The following is a 25,945-nucleotide window of genomic DNA, read 5'->3' on the forward strand; positions in this document are numbered from 1 at the left end:
TTCTCTTAGCACTGCCTTCCCCAGTCCCGTATATCTCTGATTCCATGAGAAAGCCCAGAGACTCGTGTCCCCAAGTGCTCTGGCTGTGTTTGCGTGTTCGTTTTTGTCAAGGACTGGGAAGTACCTGATCTAACCAGGAAATCCATCTTTCCTGCCAGTGACCAGGGGAAGGCAAGGCTGAGTCAGACCGTGGCCAGATCCCTTTCTGAACTCTCTCCCCTCCCCAGGTCCCATATTCAGTTCTGTAAGTGAGCTGTCAGGTGTGAGAGTAGATAGCACTCATCCACACTGTGGCCTGAGAGCCCCCGGGAGCTCCGCCACTGCCAAGCAGTGAGGAACATGAGGGAAAAGCCAAGTCATTCTGCTCCAATCCCAGGGGCAGGGTGAGAGAAAACTCTCAAAAGTACAAGTTAACCTGCCAGACACGCACTCACAAGGACAGGAGTGTGGAGAGGGTAGTGTGGGAAGATTTGGGGATGAGGGAAACTCTGGGCCAGGTTATGAAAGAGGAGAAAAATGTGGTTTGGTTGAAGTGGAATGAAAACATTTGGGGAAGAAACTTCACGGATGCTAGAATGAATATGGTGAGGGCACCCAACTTGGGATCATCTGCTTGTCATACAAACCAAGTGTTTGCTGAACACCTGTGCCACAGGCATCATTTTAGGCACTCAAGCTATGTCATTTCAGGCAAGTCTCACCCTACAGAGGTACAAATAGTTGTTCCCATTTTACAGATGAGCAAAACTGAGCCTTAGAAAACTAAGTTTTCCTGCCTGGCATCTCACTGTGAGGCCAAACCTACGTTTCCACCACAATAAACACCCTGTGTGCCTTGCCATAGTCTCAGAGTCTTACACTGTACTGTCCACACAAGCCTGGGCAGTGCTTCTGTCGGCCCACTTAAGGGGCAGAGGTCTGACTACCATTAGAGCTGGGGGAAGAAGGAGGGTGACAGCTGGCATGCTTCCCCGGATCTTAATAACTTTATTTTGATATAATTTCAAACTTACAGAAAAGTTGCAGGAATAATACAAGAAACTTTTGTATACCCTATACTATGAATATGTTCATATATATATTCACCATTCATCAGATGGATGTAGATATAGATACCATTTATGAATGAATTAGAGACATCGTGCCCTTGACCTCTAAATATCTCATTGTGTATCTCCTAGGAACATAACCACAATGCAGTTATTAAAATCAGGAAATTTAAAATTGAACCAATACTGGTATCTAATCTATGGTCTATATTCAATTTTTGTCTTGTCTCAATATCCTTTATGGCTGGTTTTCCCCCTCTTGATGGGTATTTAATGTCAGCACTCCTGGAACACTTCGTCTACTCTTCCAGCCCCTGATGAGTTGTTTCCTACCTTTAGAGAAAGAACAGAAGAAAAGTGCACAGGCCAGAGGAGAAGCATCCAAGATTCCTCCCTTGAGTTTAGTGGGTGTGGGGAGGCAGCAGCACCATTGGTAGGCCTCCAAATGCTCATTCACTGTGCCCGGCTCTGGAGCAGGGCTCAGACTCAGGGCATAGCCAGACAGCTACTGGACCAGAAAGCAGAGGACAGAAGTCTCGGTTTGACCACTAAGTGAACATGTGGCCATGGTCAAAGCCCTTTGTCTCTCTGGACCTTGGCTTCCTCAGACTGATCCCAGGCCTTTCCAGCTCTGACATCAGGCCGTTCCATGCAACGCTTTTTTTTAAGTGACGCAGTTCAGGTGAAGTCAGCCAACTCCCGTTGCTATCATCTGATGTGCGAATGGTCAAAGCTACAGACAGCATGGGTCGTGTTACAAAACAGCAGAAAGATGCTAACAGGAAGAAGGCCTTAAGCATAAGGCCCAGGTTTAGGGTATTCCAGCTGGAGAGGATCTGAATGGAATTTTATGTGAAGGAGGCATCAGTGGAGCTCCATGATTTTAGTAAGTACAGACAAGTCCATGCTGGTGTGAAAACAGACTCAGGGATTCCTCCTGTCAGTCTGTAGAGTTGATAGTCTTTTAGAAAAGTGATAGATGGGCATCCACAGGGTACTTTTACAACTTGAAGACAGGAGCCAGGGCCTGTCCATCTTTGAAACTTCAGTGCCTCATCCAAAGCAGGGATATAATAAGTCTGATTTTTCAAATCAATTCATGAGTTTCCATATTATAAGGGTCCCTGCCTTCACCGTGCTTCTGGGATTTGGGGAGATGCAGGTGGGACACCCCTTCATATTTCATGCTTGGCCTTAGCCTGAGTTTCACCTCTGACATTGGACACTTTGGATTCAGCCACCACAATGGACAATCCCAGATTATGATGCTTTCAGATATCTTTGCCTTGGCCTCCCATATGTCTCTCTCTGAAGCCAAAAGTCATGTCAACTTGAAAGCATCTTTGGATGTCAAAAGTGTGTCCAGTTTTCCTGAAAGGTCCCCCAGGATCAAATCTTTCTTTTAACTATTCTCTCCAGGTCATGGGGAATGTTAAATCTTGATAGGATTCAGAGGGCTAGAAGGAAATGCTGGCTGGAGAGGTTGAGACTTGGCCTCAAGACTTGCTTGACAGCGAAAGGCATGGACCTTAGGAGAGAAGCTGGGGTGTTTTTATGAGTGTCTCTGAAAGCTGGTACCAACTCTCAGTTACACCCAACCAAAGTTTTGGTCTATGAGGAGTGATGGTCCCTAACACTCCCCTCACACTACCATACGTGTGACCCTGTGACCTACTCGTGGGCTGAAGCTTCAACTCCTTCCCAGCTCTCCCACGGTCTCCTACAAGCATGTTAAATGGCAGAATGGGTCCTCCCCAGGGAGGACCTCGTAATAGTTGCTGAGATAGAACTACCTCAGAGGGGCTTGGAACTCAGTCTGCAGTAGTGATGCATGAGCTGAGACCTGCCTAAAGAATGTGCGACAGGCATCAAAGCTGATTGCAAAGTCTGGTATTGCTGAAAGAAACTGAAAGGCATTCAGGGTATAGAACAGTGCTCCCTAGATGGTGGTACAAGGGACCAGCAGCATCAGCATCCCAGGAAGGGCAGAAACCTTTAGCAGTTTCCCAGGTAATCATAATGCATGCTAGACTTTGAGAACCACTGATACTGAGCATCAAGGGCATGAGTGAGGGTGTTCCCCAAGAGGGAATGGTAAGAAAGAAGGCCGACAATAAAAACCAGGGATAGATCTCAAAGGCCCTTGTAAGATGAGTTTGACTTGATCCTAAGTGGCAGTGGATAGCTACTGGAGAGGTTTAAACAGTGGAGTGACATCAGATCTGCATTTGAAAAAGACCACTTTGGTCATGCAATGGATATATTAGGGTGAGGCCTAGCAAGTGATATAGTTAGGATAAAAAATGTGACAGTGGGCATGTGGAAAGTGGCAGACCAAGAAGGTATTTAGTTGATGGAATTGGTAGACCTTAGTGACCGAACATGAGCAGGGGAGGGGGTCTTGGGAGAAACAGAAGCAGGCAGCAGTATGGGGAGAAGATTCTGGATTTGGTTTTAAATGTGTTGGGCTTGCAATATGTGCCAGGGGAGATGGTGGTCAGGTAGTGGGATGTATAGCTGGGCCCAGGAGAGATGTTGAGGCTCCAGGGAAAATGAAGGCAGTAAAGAGAAAGGTAAAATGAGGGACTTTAAGAGTAGTTTGGGGAGTTAAGAGTTTGGGGAGCAGTGCTGTGCCAGGAGGGATATGCTGCCCAGGGCTGACTGTTTAAGAGAGGTGACTGAGTTTCTCCTCAGAAGGACAGACCCAGTAGCAAGGAGAGAGCAGATGCTCCACCCTCCTTGCCTGACTCTGTGGCCAGTGCTTTCATGGGATTTTCAAAGATGGTTGGATTTTATTTTCATCTCCTTACAATAGCTTGTGCGATAAGTTTGGGTGCTAGAGAAGGGAATGAAAGACAAAGAACTGATAGGAATAGTCAGATAATTAGAATGGCGAATCCAGAGAAGAGGAAACTAGTTAGTGACCCAAGAAATACTGAGACATTCGGCATCTGGACCAGCAAGAATATTACCTCTACTGTACCTGAATTGAGAGAAAGAACTCCAGGTGCAATATGAGAGCTCATGTAGGTATAAAAGCTGAGCTGACAGTGTGGCATGCTAAATAGGCGAAGGCAAGTACACAAAGTCCTCTGGGGGTCTGTTTGGGGAAGAGGGGTGAATGGGGAGAGGGGCTGGCTTTTGTGCTATACTCTCTTTACAGTGTAGCTTAATTCTTTACAACAAATTTCTTTATTCTTCTCACATTTTTTGAATGAGGAAACTGAAGCCACATAACCTAGGGAGTCCATTTCTGCAAAAGACAGAGAAGGGTTTTAAAGACCTAGATTTGGTGATGGAACAGAGTGTCAGCTGGAGTTAAGAGGCAAGAGGAAGAAAGCAGCCACATACCGGGCATCAGGAGACTTAGGTCCTATTTCTATTTGGCCCCATGTGCTTTTATGAACCCAACAAGTCCTTACATTTTATGCGAATCCATGCCGTTTTTCATGAAATGGAAACAGTGTGAGGTACCCTGCTTGTGTTTGGTTGGGGTAAGAACTAATGAGAAAAAGGATGATGTGACCATGGGTTAGAAACAACTCGCTGAGTCCAGCTCTCCATGAGAAACCAGGTTTTAGAATCAGGTGACTCAGCTTTCCAATCCATTAATTATGTTCTTCCAAGCCTGGAACACAATGGATTGCAGCAGATGGTCATATAAAATATGTATAGAATAGGGTACAGAACACTGTTAACATTTAAAAATGTTTTTACTAATGGAAACCAAACCAGTTTCAAATGCTAACCAATTCAAACATCCGAAGCTCCGAATTTATAGAACAAACAAATTTAAAACTTTGGCCTTCAATCCCATTTGACTGTAACACAGATAGATATTAATTCAGGCTCTACTTCTGGCACATAGGTTTTACCCAAAGCCTCCAAGAATAGTATAGGGTGGGACTTTGGCATCATCTAATTTTATTCTATGCGGCTTCCTCCTCCTTATCGACTCCTGGCCCACCACTCCAGGGGCTGTCAACCTCCTTCCAGCCCCCCAGAACCCATCCACAGCTGCATTTGTTTGCTAGGGCGACCCTAACAAAGTACTACAGACTGGATGGCTTAAACAGCAGAAATGTATTGCTTCACAGTTCTGGAGGCTAGAAGTCTAAGATCAAAGCGTCAGCAGGTTCGGTTTCTCCTGAGGCCTTTCTCCTTGGCTTGCAGATTGCTGCCTTCTCGCTAGGTCCTCACATGGCCTCCTTCTGAGCGAGTCATCCCTGATATCTCTGTGTGTCCAAATTCCCTCTTCTATGACACTAGTCGGATTGGATTAGGACCCACCCTAACAGCCTCATTTTAACTTAATTACCTCTTGAAAGGCCCTGTCTCTGGGGTTAGGGCTTCAACATATGAACTTGGGTGAGGAACACAGCTAAGCCCATAAAATCAGCCCTCTACACAGTTCCTCTGCCAGCTGCCTTTCCCTTTCCACAGGAGGTCAGATCCTGGCTCTAGTAGAAACCTTTCTTCTTCCTTTGAGGGCCTCTCCCTCTAGTTGTGCCCTCTCACTTTCTAACAGCCAGGGATGAAGAGGGGCTGGGGATTCATGGCTCAGCCAGTCATGGGTGTTCCATATCCCATCCATCTGGCATCTGGCATCGTTGGGCTCTACTTTTCCTAGCTTTCTGCTTTCAAAGTTGTGCTCTGCTCTCCTCCCTTGGAAGAAACCTTCGTTTGATATTCCTCTTCTGTCGCTCCATTTCTCTTTGTCCCTTTCACTTCCAGCATTCTTGACCCATTAGTTGACTCTTGCCTGTTTCCTTAAGAATCTCCTCTGGAGTGACTTCTGACCCCATGGTCCCACTATACCGGCCCTCTCTAACAGCACCCGTCACTCAGTGCTAGTTATGCCTAAAGCCCACTTTCCGGTGCTCATTCTCTCCCACCCGTGATCGCAGTGACAGTCCTCCTTCTGCCTCTCAGAGTCCTTCCGCAGCCCCTCTCCTTCCTCCCAGCTCCTCATTGTGGTCTCACCTGGGATCAGACCCTGGCCCCTTTTCCTCTTTCATTGCATTTTTCTCCGAAGAAGTGATCCATCCTCACAGTTTCTATTATAAATTGCATATTTGATCCTGAAATCCTTCTCTTCCAATCTTGACCAAACTCTCTCTTGAATTATGACCTTGGGCTTTTGCCTATATACAGATTAAATTCTTTCATGTACCACATTCACTTGGACCAAGCCAAATTCACCTTTCACTCCCAAATTCCATATTCCATCAATATAATTTCCCCCATTTATCCAAGCAAGAATTTTCTAAGGAAACTTTGTACCTGCCTCTTGTTTAGCCCCCCAATTTTTTTAACTTTTTCTCTGTCTCTTATTTGTATTTTCTTTGTTGCTGCCTTTACCAAAGCTGGACCTGGAAGATTAGTTCCTTCCAAGAGTATGGCAATGGCCTCCATATTGAGTATCCTTGTCCCCCAGGATATAGAAAGACCTCTAGGTGTCCTCTAGCCCAGTTGGACTGCTGTTTGTGTGAGGATTCCCTGTTCATTTAGGACAAAGACGTAACTCTCAGACTTGGCTTTCTAGACCAGCACTGTCCAATAGAACTTTCTGTGCTGACAGCAGTGTTCCACATCTGCACAATATGTTAGCCATTGACCACATGTGGCTCTTGAACCCTTGAAATATGACTAGTGTGACAAAGGAACTGAATTTTTAGTTTTCTTTCTATTGTCATACTATCTTCACACCACTGCTCTCTAATCCCAGCCCTGTGCTCTACCCAACTTCCACCAAACATCACCCTGATTCTCAGCTCTGAGCCACTCCCTGTTCCTGAGCTGTGGGGTAGGCTCTTTTTTCTACTCTAGTGCAGATCTTCTCTACTCCTCGGGTCCATTCTACATCCGCCTCTTAGTCCTTCCTGACAATCTCCTCAACCTACAGCATACACTCTTTCTCCTTCATTTGAACAATCATGTCATTTTGGCAGGATAAAATTATTTTAACTTTCCATTTAACTTTTATTTTGAAATAATTTCAGACTTACAGGAAAGTCACAAAAATGGTACAAATAATTTTTGGATACCCTCCATTCAGATTCTTCAAGTATCAACATTTTACCATGTTTGCTTTATCCTATCTTCTCTCTCCCTTTCTTTTTCCTTCTCTTTTCCCCTCTGCCACACGCGCACACACACACACACACGCACACGCACGCGCACGCACACACATGTTTTATGATCAGTTTGAAAGTAAGTTGCACATATGGTATCCTCTGCATCTAAATACATCAGTGTATATTTCCTAATAACAAGGAGTATCTCTCACTAAACCACAGTTTGGAGATCAAAACACAAAATTAACATTGACACGATACTATCATATAATTTATTGGACTTATTCGAATGTGTCCAGTTGTCCTATAAATGTCCTTTATGGGAAAAGAAAAAGAAGCCTTTCCTGTGGATCACATGTCTTGACATTTAAGCCTTTGAGGACAAGCCCTGATTTCTCACATTTGTTTGGTTTTCTCCTCGGTACCGAGGCTAGTAGTATGTACTGATTGGCATTTGCCCAGCACATTATAGGCCCTCAGTAAATTTTTGAGAGTTGGACAAGTGGATCACTAATAGTGACGAGCCAGGGTGAAGTTGGTGGAAGCAGGCCTCACCCTGGGCTCAACCACGTAACTGGCAGTCATCCACTCTCTGCTCTCAGAGTGCTTCCGTCAGAGATCGCCTCCTTACACAGCCCTCTTGGGGCACTCAGATGGGTAGCAGCACTCTTCTCATTTTACAGATGCACAACTGACAATCCACAAAGTTAGCTAACTTGCCTATGGTCACAGAGATGCTCCAAGTCCAAGCCAGGACATAGCACTGCCTTTCTGTAATCTACAGCAGTGAAGTTTTATGAATGGATGATTAATTGTTAACATAACTCCACTCATTCATTCAATAAATAGTTATCGAGTGCCTACCATGTGTCAGGCACATAGGATACACATAACAAAAAAGTCCCTGCTTTTAAAAAGTTTATACTTTAGGGGGAGGCAAAGGGCAGACAGTAAGTAAATAGTTTGTTATATGGTGATAGGTGCCATGGAGGGGAAGATAATAAAGTGGTAAGCAGGGTAAGGAGCGCTAGGGGTGGAGGGTTGGTATTTCATATAGAGTAGTTAGGGAAGATCTTCTTGTTAAGTAATGTTTCTTCATTTTTTTTATTAAGATATAATTTACATACAATAAAATTCGCTCATTCTAGTGCACAGTTCTATGAACCTTGACAAATACATATAGTCATGTAACTACTGCCACAATCAAAATATGTTCCATCACCTCAGAACATGTCCCTCCCTGTGCCCCTCCTTCCCCGAACTCACCTCTGGCAAACACTAACCTATTCTCTGTCCCTATAGTTTTACCTTTTCCAAAATGTCATAGAGAATTATACAGCACGTAGCCTTTGAGTTTGGCTTTTCTTAGCAGAGAGATGAATCACTAATGGGATTCATTTGTGTTGTGGGTCTCAATAGTCTGTTCCTTCTACTGAGTAGTATTTCATTGTGTGAAGTTACCACAGTTCATCCATTCTCCAGTTGAGGATATTTGAATAACTTCTAGTTTTTGGCAGTTACAAATAAAGCCACTAGGAACATTAAGATTTTCATTTCACTTGGATAAGGAGGTTAGATGGCTTTTGAGCAAAGACCTGAAAGAAATATAAAAACAAGCTATAAAGATAGCTGAGGATATTTTTGCATATTCACCACGTTATTATTTCACCAAATGAATACGTTTGTGCTGCAGAACTGGTCTGTTTGGGTCATTTTTCTTTTCTGAGTTGTGTGGAGAAAGTGGGAATAGGAATGGAGGAAACCATTGGCTGGTTCGCTTCAATTCTTCATTCATTCAGTGATCCATTCAATAAATAGTAAACAAATGAAAGCCACCAGTCCACAGTCTGTGACCCAAAGGAAGCCTGAGACCCTTGGATCCACACCAAAGGCTAATTTTACTTGGTTTATCTGACTTAATTTCCTCTCTGAGTTTCCTGAAAGTTAGGGTGAGAGAATAGTTAGTGAGTTTGGGCTTATCATTGAAATGGACAGTGTAGGCTTAGCACTTTTAAGAGTTTTTATCTCAATGGAGACTTCAGGAACCCCTCCAGAGGCTCTCCTGAGAACTGATATTCAGTCAATTGTGAGGTTGGCTGTGTGAGACTGCAAGATCTCCAGAAAGAGCTCTGTCTGGAGGAGGGGCCGGTGGGTAAGACTACATACATCCTCCTAGGATTCAGGAGCTTGGTGGAAAAAAACAGAACTAACAGAAAATAACCTATGAACTTCTTTGTTTCAGGTGATGCAACTGTGAAAAAGAAACCTGCACCCAAGACACCTCCGAAGGCAGGTAATTGGTCACAGCAACATTTGGGGGCAAGGAAGTCATCTGCCATGACGGGTTTTTCCTTTGCTCTGCTAGGCTGACCACTGGGTGTGTGGTCCCCTTCCTAATTCAAGCTCTGTATCTTTCGGGCTGAATTTTCCCTGAGAGTCTCTGTACAAGTTGGTCCCCCAGCCCCTTCCACTACTTGTCTTTTTTCCTACTTCCCCTGTATGGACAGCATCACACAGTACTAGCAAATCTCCCACCCCTTCTGTGAAATTCTGTCTGACCCACTGCCCTCCACTCAGCCACTTAAGGAGATGATTCACTTTGTGCTGTTTTAATGCTCCTATATGTCCTTGTCATGTGGAACTTTGTCTGTTTTCCACTGAAAGACATTTGAGGACACGAACTGTATTGAGCCTGTCGGCCAGGGCCACCTCCAGGTTAGACAGCAAGGGACAGCAAGGTGCTGATTTATTAATAAAGGAGTTAGGATGTAGACTTGAAAAATTAGGGCAAGATGCACATTTCAGAGAAGCCAACAAATGGAAAACTGTGCCATGTAAATGGCATGGTCACTTCTGAGGAAATTAGAATAAAGAGATGAACAAACCTAGCAAGTCTGTCAGCTCAGATGTCGTTAAGCAGTAATCAGTGCCCTCACTCTTACCCTGAAGGTTCCAGAAGGTGAGGCAGGAGCAAGAGACCAATGTGGACAGCAGCGTCAAATGACATCAGAATGTTTGAGGCTCCTTCCTCCTCACTTACTCTCTCACCTGTCCTCATCCAGCCATGCCCCCTCAGATCATCCAGTTTCCTGAGGACCAAAAGGTGCGCGCAGGAGAGTCTGTGGAGCTGTTCAGTAAAGTGGCAGGCACCCAGCCCATCACCTGCACCTGGATGAAGTTCCGAAAGCAGGTCAGTAACGGAGGGGAGTGGCCTGAGAACAACGCACACAGCCCCTGGGCCGAAAGAATGAGAAATGCTGTAATGGAGACAGTATCGCTCTTTATTGCAGGAGCCTTAGAAATGGGAGAGACCTCACCCACTCATCACCACGCCCCAGCCAATCCAAGTTCTTAATAACCTTTTCCTCTGAATCTGCTAATAATGCCTACTTTGTAGACAATTTGTATAATGGAAAAAATATGAAGGAAAAAAATAGAAACCACCCACGACGCCCACCAAATTTTGATATCTCAGTCTAGAACTCTACTCAGCGTCAGGAAAATGGAACCAGTAACCTAATTGACCTCTCAGACTCTGAGTTTTCTGTGATTTTGTGCCTGCCCACTGAACCTGAACTTACTACATGCTGAGGGGATAAAAGTAGATCTGAGTATTTGGATCAATAAATCGTTTGTTAGGTAGAATTTTGGCTTACTGGTCCAGAAATCAAGCTACCACTTATAATAATGGTCCTATGGGAGAGTGTTCAAATTTCTGAACAACCAGCTTTTAAAGAAACTTGGGGATCCCATATTGGCAGTGTGTACCCATGTGCATGAGCAGCAGAGGCCAAAGAACAGTGAGCTGGTGCTGGATCGGAAACTGTATAGAAGGTGTGATTTCTTCCAAACCCTCTGTTGCTCTGTTTCCAAACCATTCCAGTTGTCCTAAGGCCCAGAGGTGGGAGGCCAGTACCAGGAAGGAAAGGAGAGTTGGTCTCAAATGATGAAGAAGAGAAACTGGCCTTAATCATCCCAAAGCGTGTTTGCCCTGGGCTGTGTTTAGGTCGGTGTTGTCTGCGATAGGGTGGAACCTCATCCCTTTTCAGGGACGTTTATGCCCCGTCCTTCCGACAGAACTTTCTCTAGTGATGGGAACATTCTCTATCTGTTATCCAATATGTAGCTTCTAGCCATATGTGGCTATTGAGCACTTAAAGTGTGACTAGTGTAACTGAGCAACTGAATTTTAAATTTTAAGCAATTAAAAATTGTTATAATAGCTTTGTTGATATAATTCACGCACAATAAAATTCACCCTTTTAAAGTGGTTTTTCGTATATTCACAAGGATGTGTGACCATAACAATGATCTAATTCCAGAACATTATCATCACCCCAAAAAGAAACCCCTGACCTGTTAGTAGTCATTCCTCCCCTTTCCCCAGACCCTGGCAACCACTAACCTACTGTCTCTATGGATTCGCCTATTTCAGGCATTTCATACAAATGGAATCATATAATGTGTTTTCTTATGTGCTGGCTTATTTTACTTAGCATTATGCTTTCAGGGCTTATCTATGTTGTAGCATGAATTAGTACTTCATTCTTTCTTATGGCCAAATAATATTTCACTGTCTAGATATACCACATTTTATTTATTCATTCATTAGTTGATGGATGTTTGGGTTGTTTCCGCTTAATTTTAAATAGCCACATGTGGCTATGGTTTCGATAGCACAGAGAGGTCAGAACCTGCCAGGATGGACTTTGTAAGTGACTTTGCTCAGATGTGTTCTCCCACCCCATCCCAGAGTGGTGGAGGGGGACTGGGATGCTCCTGAACTCCAGAGGAGCAGCGACTTCAGAGTTCATTCCCCAAACGCTGCTCAGCACCTTCCTGCTAGCCTCAGGTCTGGACCGCCAGGGAGGCTTGGCTCTGGATACAGGAGAGAGGGGCCTTGGGGGAAGCCCAGAGTCCACACAAAACCACACAGCTGGCACAGCTGCATCCCCCAGGGAATGGGGAGTGGGGTTCGGAGCTCCCTTCCTTTCCTGGCTCACATCTCCAGCACCTGCCCACTCTGCCGCAGATCCAGGAGAGCGAGCACATCAAGGTGGAGAACAGCGAGAGCGGCAGCAAGCTCACCATCCTGGCCGCACGCCAGGAGCACTGTGGCTGCTACACACTGCTGGTGGAGAACAAGCTGGGCAGCAGGCAGGCTCAGGTCAACCTCACTGTGGTCGGTGAGTCTGAGGGTGGGTGGCCTGGAAGTCAGGGATAGGAAGGTAGGTGGCCCCCAGACAGCATGGTGGACCACAGGATCCCATCTCCTGGGGGACCTACTCCTTCAGTACCCATCGTCTCTGCCCACAGCCTCCAATTTTCCTACTTTATTTCTCTCTTCTTGCTCTTATGATGTTACTGTGCTTCATGCTCACTGAGAACTTCAGCCCCTACACACACACACACACACACACACACACACACACACACACACACAGAGTGTTTTCCTTTTCCTGGGAATCCCCTTGTGGCTTCTCTTTCTTTCTACCCTTTGGAGACCCTGAGCTCCACGATGCCAGGCCCTCTCCTGCTAGCACCTGTAACCCCGCTCCTCCTCTGGTCCACCACCTAACCCCATCTGAGTCGCCTTGCAAATCTTCACCTTAAATCAATGCTGCTTTCCGAATTCGCTGCTCCTACCCCTGATTTGGGGGTGCATTTCAGGAAGATCACATCAACCCTCAGACTTAATCTGGACTCTGCCAAAGTCAAGACTTGGCCAGGGTATCAGTGCTGGTCATTGCCCTCTCCCCTTCTCTGTGATAGCATATGACCCTGCAGACTTTGGCCTCTAGCTATTCTCTGAGAATTAGGAGGCATCAGGCATGACCTTGCTCAATGTCATGGCCTCACACCTACAGGCATCTCTAGGTCTGTCCTCAGGATGACTCCAGGCTCTGGGTATAGCCCACCTTTCTCTCCCTGAGGCTACTTCTTTCTCCTGCACTCTGGATCCAAGGCTCTTGGGGGCTCCACCACTCTCCTTCTCTCTTTTCTCCAGCTCCTCTGCTTCTCCCATAAATACTGCCAGAGCTCTCCCATCTTAGCCAAACATACCGGCGTGCATAACTCCTGCAACATCTTGTCTTCCTCTAGCCATCCTACCATCTTTGTCCTGTTCTCTCTCCACAGCCAAACCCTCTGAAGGGGGATGCTCTCTGCTCTGATTTTGCTTTCTCGCTTTCTCTTCAGCTCCCTGCAGCCTCCCCTCCACACCCCAGTAGCCTTCTGGGACTACCTTTCTGAGGTCACCATGACCTCCTAATCCTCAACCCACACCTTTGTCCTTATCTCCTACATCCCAGCATTGAGTTGAGTCTGTCTCCAGGCTAATTCTCAAGTTCACTTTTTCTTCTCCATCCCAGTCACTGTGTTGTTTATGCCACTGTCAACTCTTTCCTAAAATATCCAGCTTTCTCACTGGTCTCCCACTGTCAGTCATGCTCAGCTCCTTGCCTGCCACCCCACCACCCCACCACCACCACCACCCATGTGGCAGGTGCTCAGGACAGAAAAGGAACAGCAGATGACAGAGAAGACTGATGAATAATAGGCCATGTCCTTGTGCATTTGTGGGCCTTCAACCATTGTACATGCGAAAGCCTTTGGTGGTTATTGATCTGATCTTTGTTTTGTTTCCTTAGGTCATGCGTTTTAAGTCTGGGAAGTCAATGTATCAAAGCATCAGGGAATAGATTTCTCATCTATAAAAGACAGAAGGGACCCCTTTATCACTCTTTCTCTCCTTAGTGACTCTGGTTGCTTATTTTAGTAGTTTCCCCCGTGGAGTCAGGAACATTTGGGGGGTTGAAGGATTAGTACTAGTGATCTCGTCTGCTTTTACATTTAGACCTGGCCCCCACCCTCACCCATCAGCAAAGATTGGTTTCCAATTTTCCTCGGTGTTCTCTCTCATCTGCCCCTGCCTGGGGAACTTTGAGGTCAGTTCCTTCGAACTGCTTTTCTGTGACCAGTGCCCCCTGCCCCCACTCGGGCTGGCTCCACTTGGTGCCACACACTCCCCTCCCCCATCACAACGGCACAAGCTGCAGTTCTGGCCTTTTATGGTGTAGTTTCTTATTCTCTTTGGCCAGTACTGACAGGGCCATTGGCGTGGCTGCCTGCCAGCTGGCAGGAGCAGCATGTTAAATGCCGTCCTGGGAGGGGAATGGAATGGAGGGGAACGGGCTTTCTGTCTGCCTCCCCCTCATTGAGCTAAGAATAGAATTGCTCAATAAAATGAGGACTTGCATTGATGGAAACAGCAAAGCCACATTCATTCAGAGCCCGTGGATTTAGAATCAGTCCGAAGTAAACCTGGATTAAGCCCAGATTTACCTGTGCGTGTCTCTAAGGACATCTGTATGTTATCTGATCAGGGTTGATTAACTAGATGTAAAATGCAAATGAGATTAAACAGGAATTGTTTGACCTGGATGGTTTTCAAGCACTTTGGAAGCATCCATTTACTGGCCAGCTAAATAAGGCCGATTTAACACTACTTGTTAGCAGTAAACTTTTCTTATGTGTTCTTTAAAGTACCACTTTCTCTTCAGATAGTCTGACTCCTATTTTTAAGTGATAATAAAAACCTGCCATTCCCTCAGTTAATTTAAATAAGTGGTGTTTCACCGTTTTAAATGCTTATGATTATTATATGTTAAGGCAGTGCAGGAATTTGTGATGCTCAGGCGGCCTCTGCCTGCACCTCTGTCCACGGCCTCAGAGGGGGGTGGTGGCTGCTCAGGCAGGAGAGAGCGGGCAAGTACCAGATAAAGTCCTTCCTATAACCTGTCCAGCATGAGAAAAACAGGTCACTGCCTATCTTTAAAGGAGAAAAACAAATTAGAAAGGACCCAAAATACTCAAATACTATTTGAGCCTGGGACTCGCAAGATATTTAAGGGCAGAAGATTTCCCTTCATAATGCTTGGCTCGGGTTTAAGCAAGACGCGTTCTTGATCTTATTCCACCTGATAGCCTGGAAAATAACAGGCCCCTGGAACAAGAATCCGAAGGTTGTTTGGAGTCTCCTTTTGGCCCTGTCACTGGCTAGCTCAGTGTTCTTTGTAAGCTAAGTACCTTACTTAGCCTCTGAGGGCCTAGATTATCCAGCAAGACAACCCTAGGAGCCCTTATAGTCCCCTGCCATTCTATAAAAGATGCAGGTGGCTGCTTAGGTGCCAGTGAAGAGAGGTCTGTGCGGGGTTAGGCACAGCCACAGATCAACTTCAAACACACAGGCATGCCGAGACTGCCAGGGAGGTTACTCTGAGAATCATTAGCCATGAGGGCCTCCATTTTCTCAGGAGTATGAACATTCGCTGAACAGAAAATCCTGGAGCTGGTGCCATTGGACACCCTTGTCTTGGACTCAGCACTTCCCATTCCATTAGTCAGGTCTCCCGGGAGCCATGGGAGAATTCTCAGGAAGCGTGGAGCTCGGGGCCCTAGACACTGAGCCCACTTCCCTTTTACCAGGCCATGCCCCAGGTCTCCCTCCCAGATCGAGTGCAGCTGTGTCTTCAGCATGAGTGGCAGGCTCACAGGCACTCTGTTCTGAGCATTTTCATCCCTGGCTAGTTCCACCTCTGTGTGGGGCTCTGCAGGTTGGAAAGAACACAAAGCATCAGACGCAGCCCATGGTCCTGAGGACAGGTGTAAGTGGAGGTACTTACCAGTCTCTTACCAGTTCAGACTTGCGTCTTTTCTGAACTCCTTAATTCAAATTCATTGAAAGCATTGAAATTTCACTTGTAATTAAAGCCCCGCTCTCCAAATTTTGCATCTTCTCTTGTACCGCAGGGGGTAACGTGTCATATGTCAGTTCTCCCTCTTTCAGCCAAGAGACATCTGGAACAGGGTAGGGTACAAATAGTAACTCTTCTGCAATACTCATTTCTCAAAGTTTTATTTTCTTGACCAAAGCAGAAGTGAAGTGTACTGCATCAATTATGTAAATCCACATAACTCTAAATGCGTCCAGTCAGATGTTTTCCAGGCATTTTTCTGCAGGGGAAGTAATGAGTCTGTCTTTCATACCTCTTTAGGCTTTTTTACTTCCTGAGCTGGGTCTTTAGAGGAGTTGAACCACTTGCCTCTAAGAGAGTTTAGAGTAATAAACATCTTAGCCAATGCCAGAAATATTTCTCAAAAGACCAATGTATCTTTCAGAACAAACAGTTTTCCTAAGAGAACATATTAAACAATCAGTGAAAGTGGTTCCATCACAGGAGGCCTCCAGAGTGACTGTAGAAAGTGGCTCTGTCACAACCCCAGAATCACTCTGGGTGAGGTCCAGGCTTGGGGTGCAGGGGAAGGGTGGTTTCTGGGCAGTGTGCTCTTGGTAGGAATGTAGAAGCAGCAGGGCTTGGAGGGAGAGAATGAATATGTATACATAATGTATGTATATGTTTATACACACACGCACACGCGCGCGCGCGCGCACACACACACACACACACACACACACAGAGAGGCAGAAAGCTTATTTCTTCCCCATATGCACAGGGTCATTTGCAGAAACTCGCTTTGGCCTTTCTGCCTTGCTGGAAGTCAAGTAGTTACCTGGGTTTGTTTTCTTGATGCTTTGCAAAACCCCTGAAAGGTAGATACATATTAGCACCATTTTTCCAAATGAAAAGGACAAACGAATTAGTCTTGGCAGTTAAGGCATTCACTAGAGTTCATATAGCTTATAAATTCACGCAACATAAAAGCATGGTTTTAATTGCTAGTTGAGGGAGCTCTGTACCTCAAACTGCCTTGGTGGGGGGTGGTGAAGGGTTAGCGAACATCGATATCTGTAACAAAACCAACCACCTGCAGAAACTAAATCTGAAAAATAGAACGAGCAACTATCAAAATCAGCGAAACTCAAGAACCTCATTAAAGTATTGGCTGCCGTATTTTGCTTTGAAGTTGGCAGCATTACAGATTCTTAGCATTACTGGTCTGCATAGGAAGGCAGCCAGCCAAAGGGGCCACCTCATGGGTCCTTAGCTCATTTCCCTGCCCTTAGTCAGGGGTAGTGTGATTTGCTACTGTGGTTCGCTTTGAAATTCTTTACCACATTTTATACCAGTCCTGTGAGGATAAAAGAGGTAAAGTAGGAGTAATTTTTTGTATATTTTAAAGTCAGGAATAAATTCCTGCAATAATAATGACAGTAATGGTATCAAGTCAGCCACTTTTCTAAAAACTTCTCATAACCACCTTGGGATCCAAGTGCTATTATTATCCTCATTTTATAAATGAGGAAACTGAGACACAGTAACAGATAGTAAATGGAGTCAGAGCCGTGTTCAAACCTGGATCTTTCTGACTTCAGAGCTCACTGTACTGTACTGCCTCTCAGGGGAGCAGGCGTTTCCCAAGTCCCAGAGAAAGTGGAGTCTGACCCCTAGTTACATGACAGGTCACTGGTGCAGGGGCTGAAGGACATACACACACACAGAACTCTCTCTCAAAACACATTTCTGATGGGAAGCAGTCCACGCCTTCTGGGCAGCTTCCTAGATCTGTTTACTCTAAGAAATATGTTTATGACTTAGGCAAAGTACAGGAAATCATGACTTGCAGACTGGAAAACTAGCCAAAAAAAAGAGTTTTCTCTGAGCAAATAGGCATTCGTGGGGCTTTCCGTATAGGTGGGTTTGTGCACACGTGTGTGACTGTAGAAGAGGGAACCAGAGCCGGGACCGGGGATGCCAGCTTGGGATTTCTAGGCTTCACCCCAACAACAGAGCTAATTCAAAAACTTTCTTTCCCTGCAATTCTGAAGAGTTGAGTGATACTGTGCTTCTCTATCCCCAGACAAGCCAGACCCCCCAGCTGGCACGCCTTGTGCCTCTGATATCCGGAGCTCCTCACTCACCCTGTCCTGGTACGGCTCCTCGTATGATGGGGGCAGCGCCGTACAATCCTACAGTGTCGAGATCTGGGACTCAGTGGACAAGATGTGGAAGGAACTAGCCACATGCCGCAGCACCTCATTTAACGTCCAGGACCTGCTGCCTGACCGAGAGTATAAATTCCGTGTGTGTGCAATCAATGTGTATGGAACCAGTGAGCCGAGCCAGGAGTCTGAACTCACAGCGGTGGGAGAGAAACCTGAAGGTAAGCTGCCTTCGCTTCATCACTGGCTTGAAGTAAATGTGCATGACTTACCTTATGTATGTAGAAACCCGTACTGAGAGGAGTACAGAGGAACTGGGATGTCATCGATGATGACTGGCAGCATCTTTTGGAATCTTGATTTCCCAGGTAGTGGTGTTGATCCATACTTTAAAAGTACATAAGACCTTTCAAAAAACGTTGAACCAGTAATTTTGGTACACTGCCACCAGGGGGTGACAGTGTGCTAATCGGGAACAGAGCCCTGGCAGGAAGAAGCTCAGACCTAAAAGTTTCAATGTCCCTCCTCCACCCTCCACCCTCCACCTTCCTCCCTCCTTCTCTTGCACTCAAATGTGAGTGTCTACTCAGTGTCAGGTTCTTGGAACACAAATACAGATGAGACAAGGACCTTAAAATTTAAGGAGACAGCTGTATAGCTAGCTAGCTATAATGAGACAAGCTACATCCCATTCTAGCAGTATAAACAAACTGCAAAGGAGACACAGCAGGAAGCCTGAGTCATTTTGCCATAGAGGTTGAGGAAGGCTGCCTAGAGGAGGTGACACTTACCCTGAGTCTTGGGAAACGAATGGGCTTCCATGAGGCAGGGAAGATGAGGAGAGGCATTCCTCACAGAGGAAACAGCGTGAGCAAAGGTACAAAGTGATGGAAATGCATGGCTTTTTGAGAAGCTTGTGTGTGGCCAGGGCATATGCTGTGTGAGAGAACAGGAGGAAGCAACGCTGAAAGGGCAGTTTAGGTAAAATTGTGAAGTTCATCAAAGATCTTCAGGCAGGGGGTTGATGTGATTAGATCTTTTTATTTTTTTTTAATGCAACCTAATATTTATTTGAAGTGCCATACAGACTCTAGCCATATAGACAGACCCACGTGTTCCTAAGACTTAAGATTTTTGAAATATCACCTTTTTTTGGATTAGATGTTTTTTAAAATTATTCTTATGTAAGTTTCAGGTGTACAGCATTATAATTCAACATCTGTATGTGCTACAAAATGATCACGACCACAAGTCTAGGTTTTTAGAAAGTGAATTAGAGGAAGAGTAGAGCTTTGATCCCCTAAGTATGGTCTGGATCAGAAGTCTTGGGATCCTGGGAGTTAGAAACACAGACTCTCAGCCCCCGCCCCAAATGCCCCTACTCCCTTCTGAACCTTCATTTTAACATCATCCACCCCACCTCTCCCTACGCCCACCCCACACAGATTTGTATGCGTATGAAAGTTCGAGGAGCCCTAGAGTGGAGGAGGGGAATCAGGTTGGAGTCAGTGAGACACCAGTTGGGCCTCTGCAATATAGTCCAGGAGAGGGACGGTAAGTAAGGGCATGAACTAAAGCCTCAAGAGGTATCTGCTGCCCTTTGACACTCTCCTTTGAAATGAGCAGAGTAGGGAGCAGGAACGTTAGAGTGGGGGTACCAGGAGAGGAAACCAAGGTCCAGTCTGCTTGTTTTTAGCATATTACTTTCAAGAAGAAGACTTCCCACCTGTTGGAAAAGTGACAGGAAAAGAGAACTTGTTGCAGTCAGATGTTCATTAGCTGGAATAGAAAGCTTCCAGGTCCTTTATGGTGTAAACCAGGAAGCTGTAGAATCTGATGGACCCCACGCAGAGGACGGAGGCCACTGGAGCCGTAAGGTGTGGCTCCCAGGAGGCCAGGACAGAGGCTCCTAGGTCTCTAGGGAGAGTCTATAGAGAAGGGTGGCTCTTACCTGTAGGTTCCAAGCAGGTGTCCTCTCCCTTCTTTCCTGTGACCAGCTGAACCCCCTCTGTGGTCCCCAAACTGCTCCTGGAACCCCTCCTAGCTGGGAGCAGACAAAAGGAAATATTGAGGAGGGGTCCAGGCCATCCAGGGCTTCCAGGCTGGAAGCTGCCCCCGACCCCAGGCCCAGCTGGATTATCCAAGGAAGATGAGGGGGAGAGGCAGAACAGTTGGCCAACTTTAGGCCTGAGAGTCAGAAGATGGAGGGGCAGTGAAAGGGTGGGGGTAGGGGTCGAAGGTTCCAAGCGAATCCTTCTCTGGACTGCCCAGATGCTTGTTGGTTATAACTTGGGCAGGTCATCTCTCTCTGCCTGGAAAGGGAAACGGCTCTCAAAGGAGTGGGGTGTGCATGTGCACGTGTGTGCACGTGTAGGGGTGGGATGGCCTAAGTGGTTATGACAGGTCATTCCTGTGGAGCCCAGTGGGATAGAGTGGTCATCAAAGAGGCAGTGCCAGTGAACCTCCACTGAAGCCCAGCTACTGTTCACTGTCACCTTCCCCGCTGCCACCACTGCCCCTCCTGCCTCTTTCTGCTTTTGCAACATTAGCGTTGTTTAATCCTGACCTCTCACCCCTGTTGGCACCTTATGCCAGAGCTACCCCTCTGACTAGGACCCCTAACTCAGCAGTTCCCTTCCCTGTCTTCCCCAAACTGAGTAAACAGAGCCCCTGCCTCAACACAAGTGCCCTCTCTCATCCCAGGCAGGTCTGGATCACTGCTCCTGCCCTACTCAGCCCTAACTCTTAAACCCACTCTGCCCTTGCTCCTGATCCTAATTTGTTCTAGTGTGTAATAGTTGTTAATGAACAGCTGTGATAAAGGCTTCTTGCAGAGTTGGAACTTCCTTGCAACCCAAGGGCAGTTAGAGCAGAGCCCAAAAGGCCAAAGGGCAGGAGATGAGCCGCTCACCCTGCCCTAGGCTACAGCTGAGCAGGCCCGCAGAGGCCCTCTCTGGTGCTGGATGCCCTCTAGTGCCCGATGGGGATAAAACAGCCTTCGGCCTCAAAGTGACAGCTCTTCGTCCCAGGCTGACTAGAAAGGTATGCAGTGTGAGGGTCTTGAAAGCTCAGTCCAGGGCAATGAGACTCATCTTTCTGCATAAATATCTCAGAACCATCGTCCAAATAGTTCTTCCACTTAACTCTTGGATCTCATAGCTCTTTCTGAATAGAAGATTTTTTTTTTAATGTTTTGTTGAAGTCCCTCCTACTGCAATTTAGCTCCTTCCTCAGTGGAGAGATGGAAACACAGCGATTACCTCTCTCATTACTACAGCCCTTTACGCTTGAAGAGCTTGGCTAATTGAACTGTGGTCTTTCCCCAACTCTTCCTTTGCTCCTCCCCAAATAGAATGGAGGCAGGACGAGAAGAAAAAGAAGAAAGGGAACCATCTCAGCCTGGAGCCTTGGCCTGAGCTTCATACAGACGAAAGGTTCCAGTGTACCAGTGAGCCAGAAAGAGGGGTGTGAATTCCCTGAGAATGATCTAGGTCCCCACAATCAGAGTATCAGGAAAGCATTCTGTGTCTTGATTGCCAAGGAGAGAGGCAGGAGGTGAGGGGCAGGTGCGGTGTTTGCGATGAGGGCAAGAAGGTTAGCTCTTTGGTTTCTAACTGGTGAGTGAGGGAGAGGCCAGTTCTACAACTTCTGCTCTCTTCAGGGCGAACTGGGGAATGCCCCCTGGTGGCAGGTCACCCTCGTGGCTCACAGCGCTGCTGCTACTCCACTAAGAAAGTACAGGTGGTTTCTTGTAAAGATTCCAGGCCAAAAAAGCCTGCCTTCTCTTTCTCGTCCTGCTGCTCATCCCACACCAGCAATCTGGCATGGGAACAAGAAGACAAGGGATGCCTCAGCAGGTCAAACACCTGTCTCAGATAGGGGCACCACAGGTCAGGAGCCTCCCTAACAATAAATCATTATTGTTATTATTATTATTATTGTTATTTTGTGTCTAAGACCCAGTTCAGTGAGTGCCATTCACCAGTGCTAAATTAATGATTGATGAATTAATTTGAATCTCTTGCTTCCTTTAAAGCCCAGTTTGAAATACCACTGTTGAACTAACATCTGTTGAACCTATTTATTGTTCTCATGATACCTCTTGAGATATGAGTTCCATATGCCTACAGCCTTCCTCCTACGTGAGGCAACACTAAATTGTTCTCTTAAGTTACAGTATTCATTAGCTGATAAAAGTCCATAACCCTAATATCACCCTTGGCAATTGTGATTTTCTTTTTATCTTGTCTGCTTTAGACTTCTTTCCCAACCAGAGAGGCCTAGCCTTTTCTGATCATCCTCTCATGGCAGCTCTTCCTTTCAGTGGCCCTGCATACCTCCTCTAGCTCCATCTTGACTTTCTAAGTGTCAACAGCTAGAGTTCCAGGAGCAGATGGCCCCAAGCTCTACCACGAGCAGAGTGATACCACCTGTTTGTGGCCAGTGCACATTTACCCCATGACGGCATGCTGTTGGCCAGAGCAGTGGGTTGAGGAACTGGGCTCCCATGCTTGGTTTTTAACTAGATACCTGAAGGGCTGAATGATTAAATTCTCCCTGAACACATGACTCCTCCATTCCTGCCTCTCAGGTACATTCTGGTCATCTATGGATTTGACAATGTCACTCTCAATTCCAGATAGGTGATTTAGAAGACTTGATCAGTTAGGCTCATGTCCCGGCAATATCTATGAAACCCCTCCACGAATCTGAGAGTCCTGTCTATCCGATCCTTTTTAATTTTTCCATAGCATTTTCCTTTCTGTGACAAAATATTCCTCCCACTCATGTTTAGTTTTCTAAACTAAGCATCAATGGCATTTTAAGAATTCTAAACAAATCACAGCCTTTCTTGCTCCTGATCAAATGCTTATAAACTCCTTCAAAACTCTGTTCGGCCAGGGGTACTTACCTTGTATAAGGAACTGTGTTACTTTTTCTCAGATTGCTTGCTTGGGTTTTAGTAGTTCGTTCTGCCCTCGGCCTAAGAGAGAAGCTCACTGTCTGTAGTTCCCAGATGCACCTTCTCCATCACAGATATGAAGCTTACAAAGCTTCGCACACCCGCACACAACCTCTCCTGACTTGGCAGTGTCCGGTAATCCTTCCACCCTGTCCATTCTGTCTTCCTCCTAGGAGATCAACCCTGTGCTGTTCCCTTCCTTTCTTCAGTCCTATTCTGCTAGGAACTTCAGCAAATCACATCCTTTTCCCCAAGGCTTATTTACACACACACACACACACACACACACACACACACACACACGCACACACGCACACATGCACACATTTACACCTTTTAACTCCTTGTACTCCCTCTCTAACTTCTCTTTGTCTATCTCCTCGGCAAACCTCCCTCGGTTCCATCTGTCAGCCAGAACACAGCCCACATCACGGCTGAGGGGCACAAAGCACATTACAAAGCATGGCATCTAGTGCTAGCCAGGGACCCCAGAAATTACCTAGAAATACAACTCTTTCCTTTTACAGATGAAGAAACAGCGGGAGGTCCAGAAAGGGAAAGGCACTTAGCCAAGATCAAGAAGCCAAAGTGGCCCTACCGGGACAAACTTATGCCAAGGCAAAGGAAAGCCTGGAGTTTTGATGTGGCTGTGTTGTGCCACACACATACTTGTGTCCACACACACACAACACACACACACACACACACACACACACACACACACACACTCACACCTGACACATCCATGTTGCAACCAGCATGGGCTGCTTATATCCCTCTTCACCATACCTCACAAACACCTTTTGGTTGCATTGTGACATCACCCACCTCAATTTGTGTTCCTCATTTCCTTTAAGTCACAACTCGGGACCTACTTCTTCTGAGAATAATTGCTCTAACTTTATAATTTCCCAATTTTGTGTCACCTTCCTGCACTGTGTACTGCGATATCGTGTGTTTGATTATATAACACTTATCATGGGTATCTCAAGTATATGTGTTTTTGCCTCTCCAACTACGTTATAAGCTCAAAGAAAGAAGGAGATTATGCCTTTGTGTATTTTCTTTTGTATACCCACAATAACTGGCCAGATACTCGGCATATTACTAGAATTCTGTAAAAAATGTTCAGTAAATGGATAAGTAGATTTGACACTAGTAGCAATCATAAGTTGCTGACTTTCAAGCCAGAGCAGAAAGGGACTGCCATAGTTGTGTGTAGGTTCTGAAAGTCAGAGGAACTAGAAGAGATATGAAGAAGGGTAGGTCTAGGGCAACTGTCCCTAACCTTTTTGGCACCAGGGACCGGTGCTCCTATGAGAATCTGATGCCTGATGATCTGAGGTGGAGCTGAGGAAGTGATACTAGCACTGCAGAGCGGCTGCAAATACAAAGGAAGCTTTGCTCACTTGCCTGCCGCTCACCTCTTGCTGTGCAGCCTGGTTGCTAACAGGCCACAGACCAGTACTGGTCTGCGGCCCAGATGTTGGGGACCCCTGGCCTAGGGAACCACAGTGTTAGAGAGGAAGGAATAGAGATTGGAGCTGGTAGAAAATGGGACTGGGTGGGGTGAGGATGCCAGTATTTGCCAGTGTGCACATGACCCTGTTGTAATGTGGTCTGACCAACCCCATGGTGATGCCCAGACCTCTGGGGTTGGTGGTCTTGTACCTGATAAGGCTGAGTTTTGCTCTCAATGGTCCTTCAGTACTAATCACCTGTGTCCTCTCTGGCCCTCCTTATCTCCCCCAGAGCCGAAGGATGAAGTGGAGGTATCAGATGATGGTGAGTGCTGGCCACCTGTCCTCAGGAGGGCTCGAGGGGTGGAGGGGGGTGAGCAAGGGATCTGATGGCTCACACCCACCCCGACCCCCACCCTGCAGATGAAAAGGAGCCCGAGGTCGATTACCGAACGGTGACAGTCAATACCGAACAAAAGGTGTCTGACTTCTACGACATCGAAGAGAGACTAGGATCGTAAGTGGAGTGGGAAGCACCCTTCGGGCCCCCAGTGTGAGGGTGGTGTAGGTCCTATGGTTGAATTCCATGCCTCATCTTCTTGTCTTTTCCTGGGTTCTGTCAACCCTCCAGACTGAGATTCCTGCAAAATCAGGAGGGATTGACTCTGTCAGCACCCCACAAAAGCATCACCTACCCAGGGCTCATGTAGGAGCTGTTCGTGTGGTTTTGTGCTGGCCCAGCTCTGTGAAAGGCTTGGGCACGTGCTTCCTGTGCCTTAGTTCTCTACACAGGACTAAACCTAGGGCACTGAATCTGGATTAGACTGTCTTTAGGATACTTCTTTTGATGCACAGAAGGCAGTCAAGCCTGATCAGTGCTCACTGTTCAGCAATTCTAGCTTTAGTGCTTCAGTAAAGCACCCACTCTTGAATTGCACAACTGGCCGTCACTGCTCACTTTATGAACAGTACACACTTTCCTCTGGATCCTCCCTGGGGTATGGACCCCAACCCTGAGCCCTCATCATAGCCAGGCTGTCCCTCCAGCAGCAGCACCCCAGCTTGCCTGTATCCCACTAACGCTCTATCCCTGGAGGAGTATGGCAGGTGGAAGAACAAAGAACGGGGCTCAGCTTTTATTCCCAGTGAGGGACACCAACTTCCTAACAGTCTGTGCCAAGAGTCAGCTCCATCAGTGGGAGCTGTGTCAAGAGGACCACTACAACCCCGCGTGCCCACAGTGGGAAGCAGGGGCCCTCCCGGGCTGTCTCCAGGGGACAGTGCTTTAGAGTGGCGAAGAAGGAAGGTGGCATTCAGACACTCTCTGTGTTTGGGGAGGACTTTCTCAACCCAACTTCATGGGTCCCTCTGCAGGGAAGGGGAGGGAAGTCTATCAGCCATACTTGAGGCCTCACTAAGTAGGTGACAGTCCTGAAACTGGGTGGGGATGCAGGGACAGGCACAGGCTAAGGCTGATATGTGATGGGGAGAGA

General features: G+C 46.5%; 1 protein-coding gene across 1 annotated transcript in view; it reads left to right on the forward strand.

Moving 5' to 3' along the window:
- The window catches only part of MYLK (myosin light chain kinase), a 248,166-nt gene that overhangs the window by 189,471 nt on the left and 32,750 nt on the right, over window positions 1–25,945 (forward strand). The window contains exons 19-24 of the mRNA XM_023527574.1: window positions 9,369–9,419; window positions 10,189–10,316; window positions 12,159–12,312; window positions 17,948–18,250; window positions 24,745–24,777; window positions 24,876–24,969. Of these exons, the coding sequence (XP_023383342.1) occupies window positions 9,369–9,419; window positions 10,189–10,316; window positions 12,159–12,312; window positions 17,948–18,250; window positions 24,745–24,777; window positions 24,876–24,969 (763 nt within the window). The remainder of the gene's footprint in view (window positions 1–9,368; window positions 9,420–10,188; window positions 10,317–12,158; window positions 12,313–17,947; window positions 18,251–24,744; window positions 24,778–24,875; window positions 24,970–25,945) is intronic.

The sequence above is a fragment of the Pteropus vampyrus genome, unplaced genomic scaffold (assembly GCF_000151845.1).
Source record: "Pteropus vampyrus isolate Shadow unplaced genomic scaffold, Pvam_2.0 Scaffold1, whole genome shotgun sequence".
NCBI classification, from domain to species: Eukaryota; Metazoa; Chordata; class Mammalia; order Chiroptera; family Pteropodidae; genus Pteropus; species Pteropus vampyrus.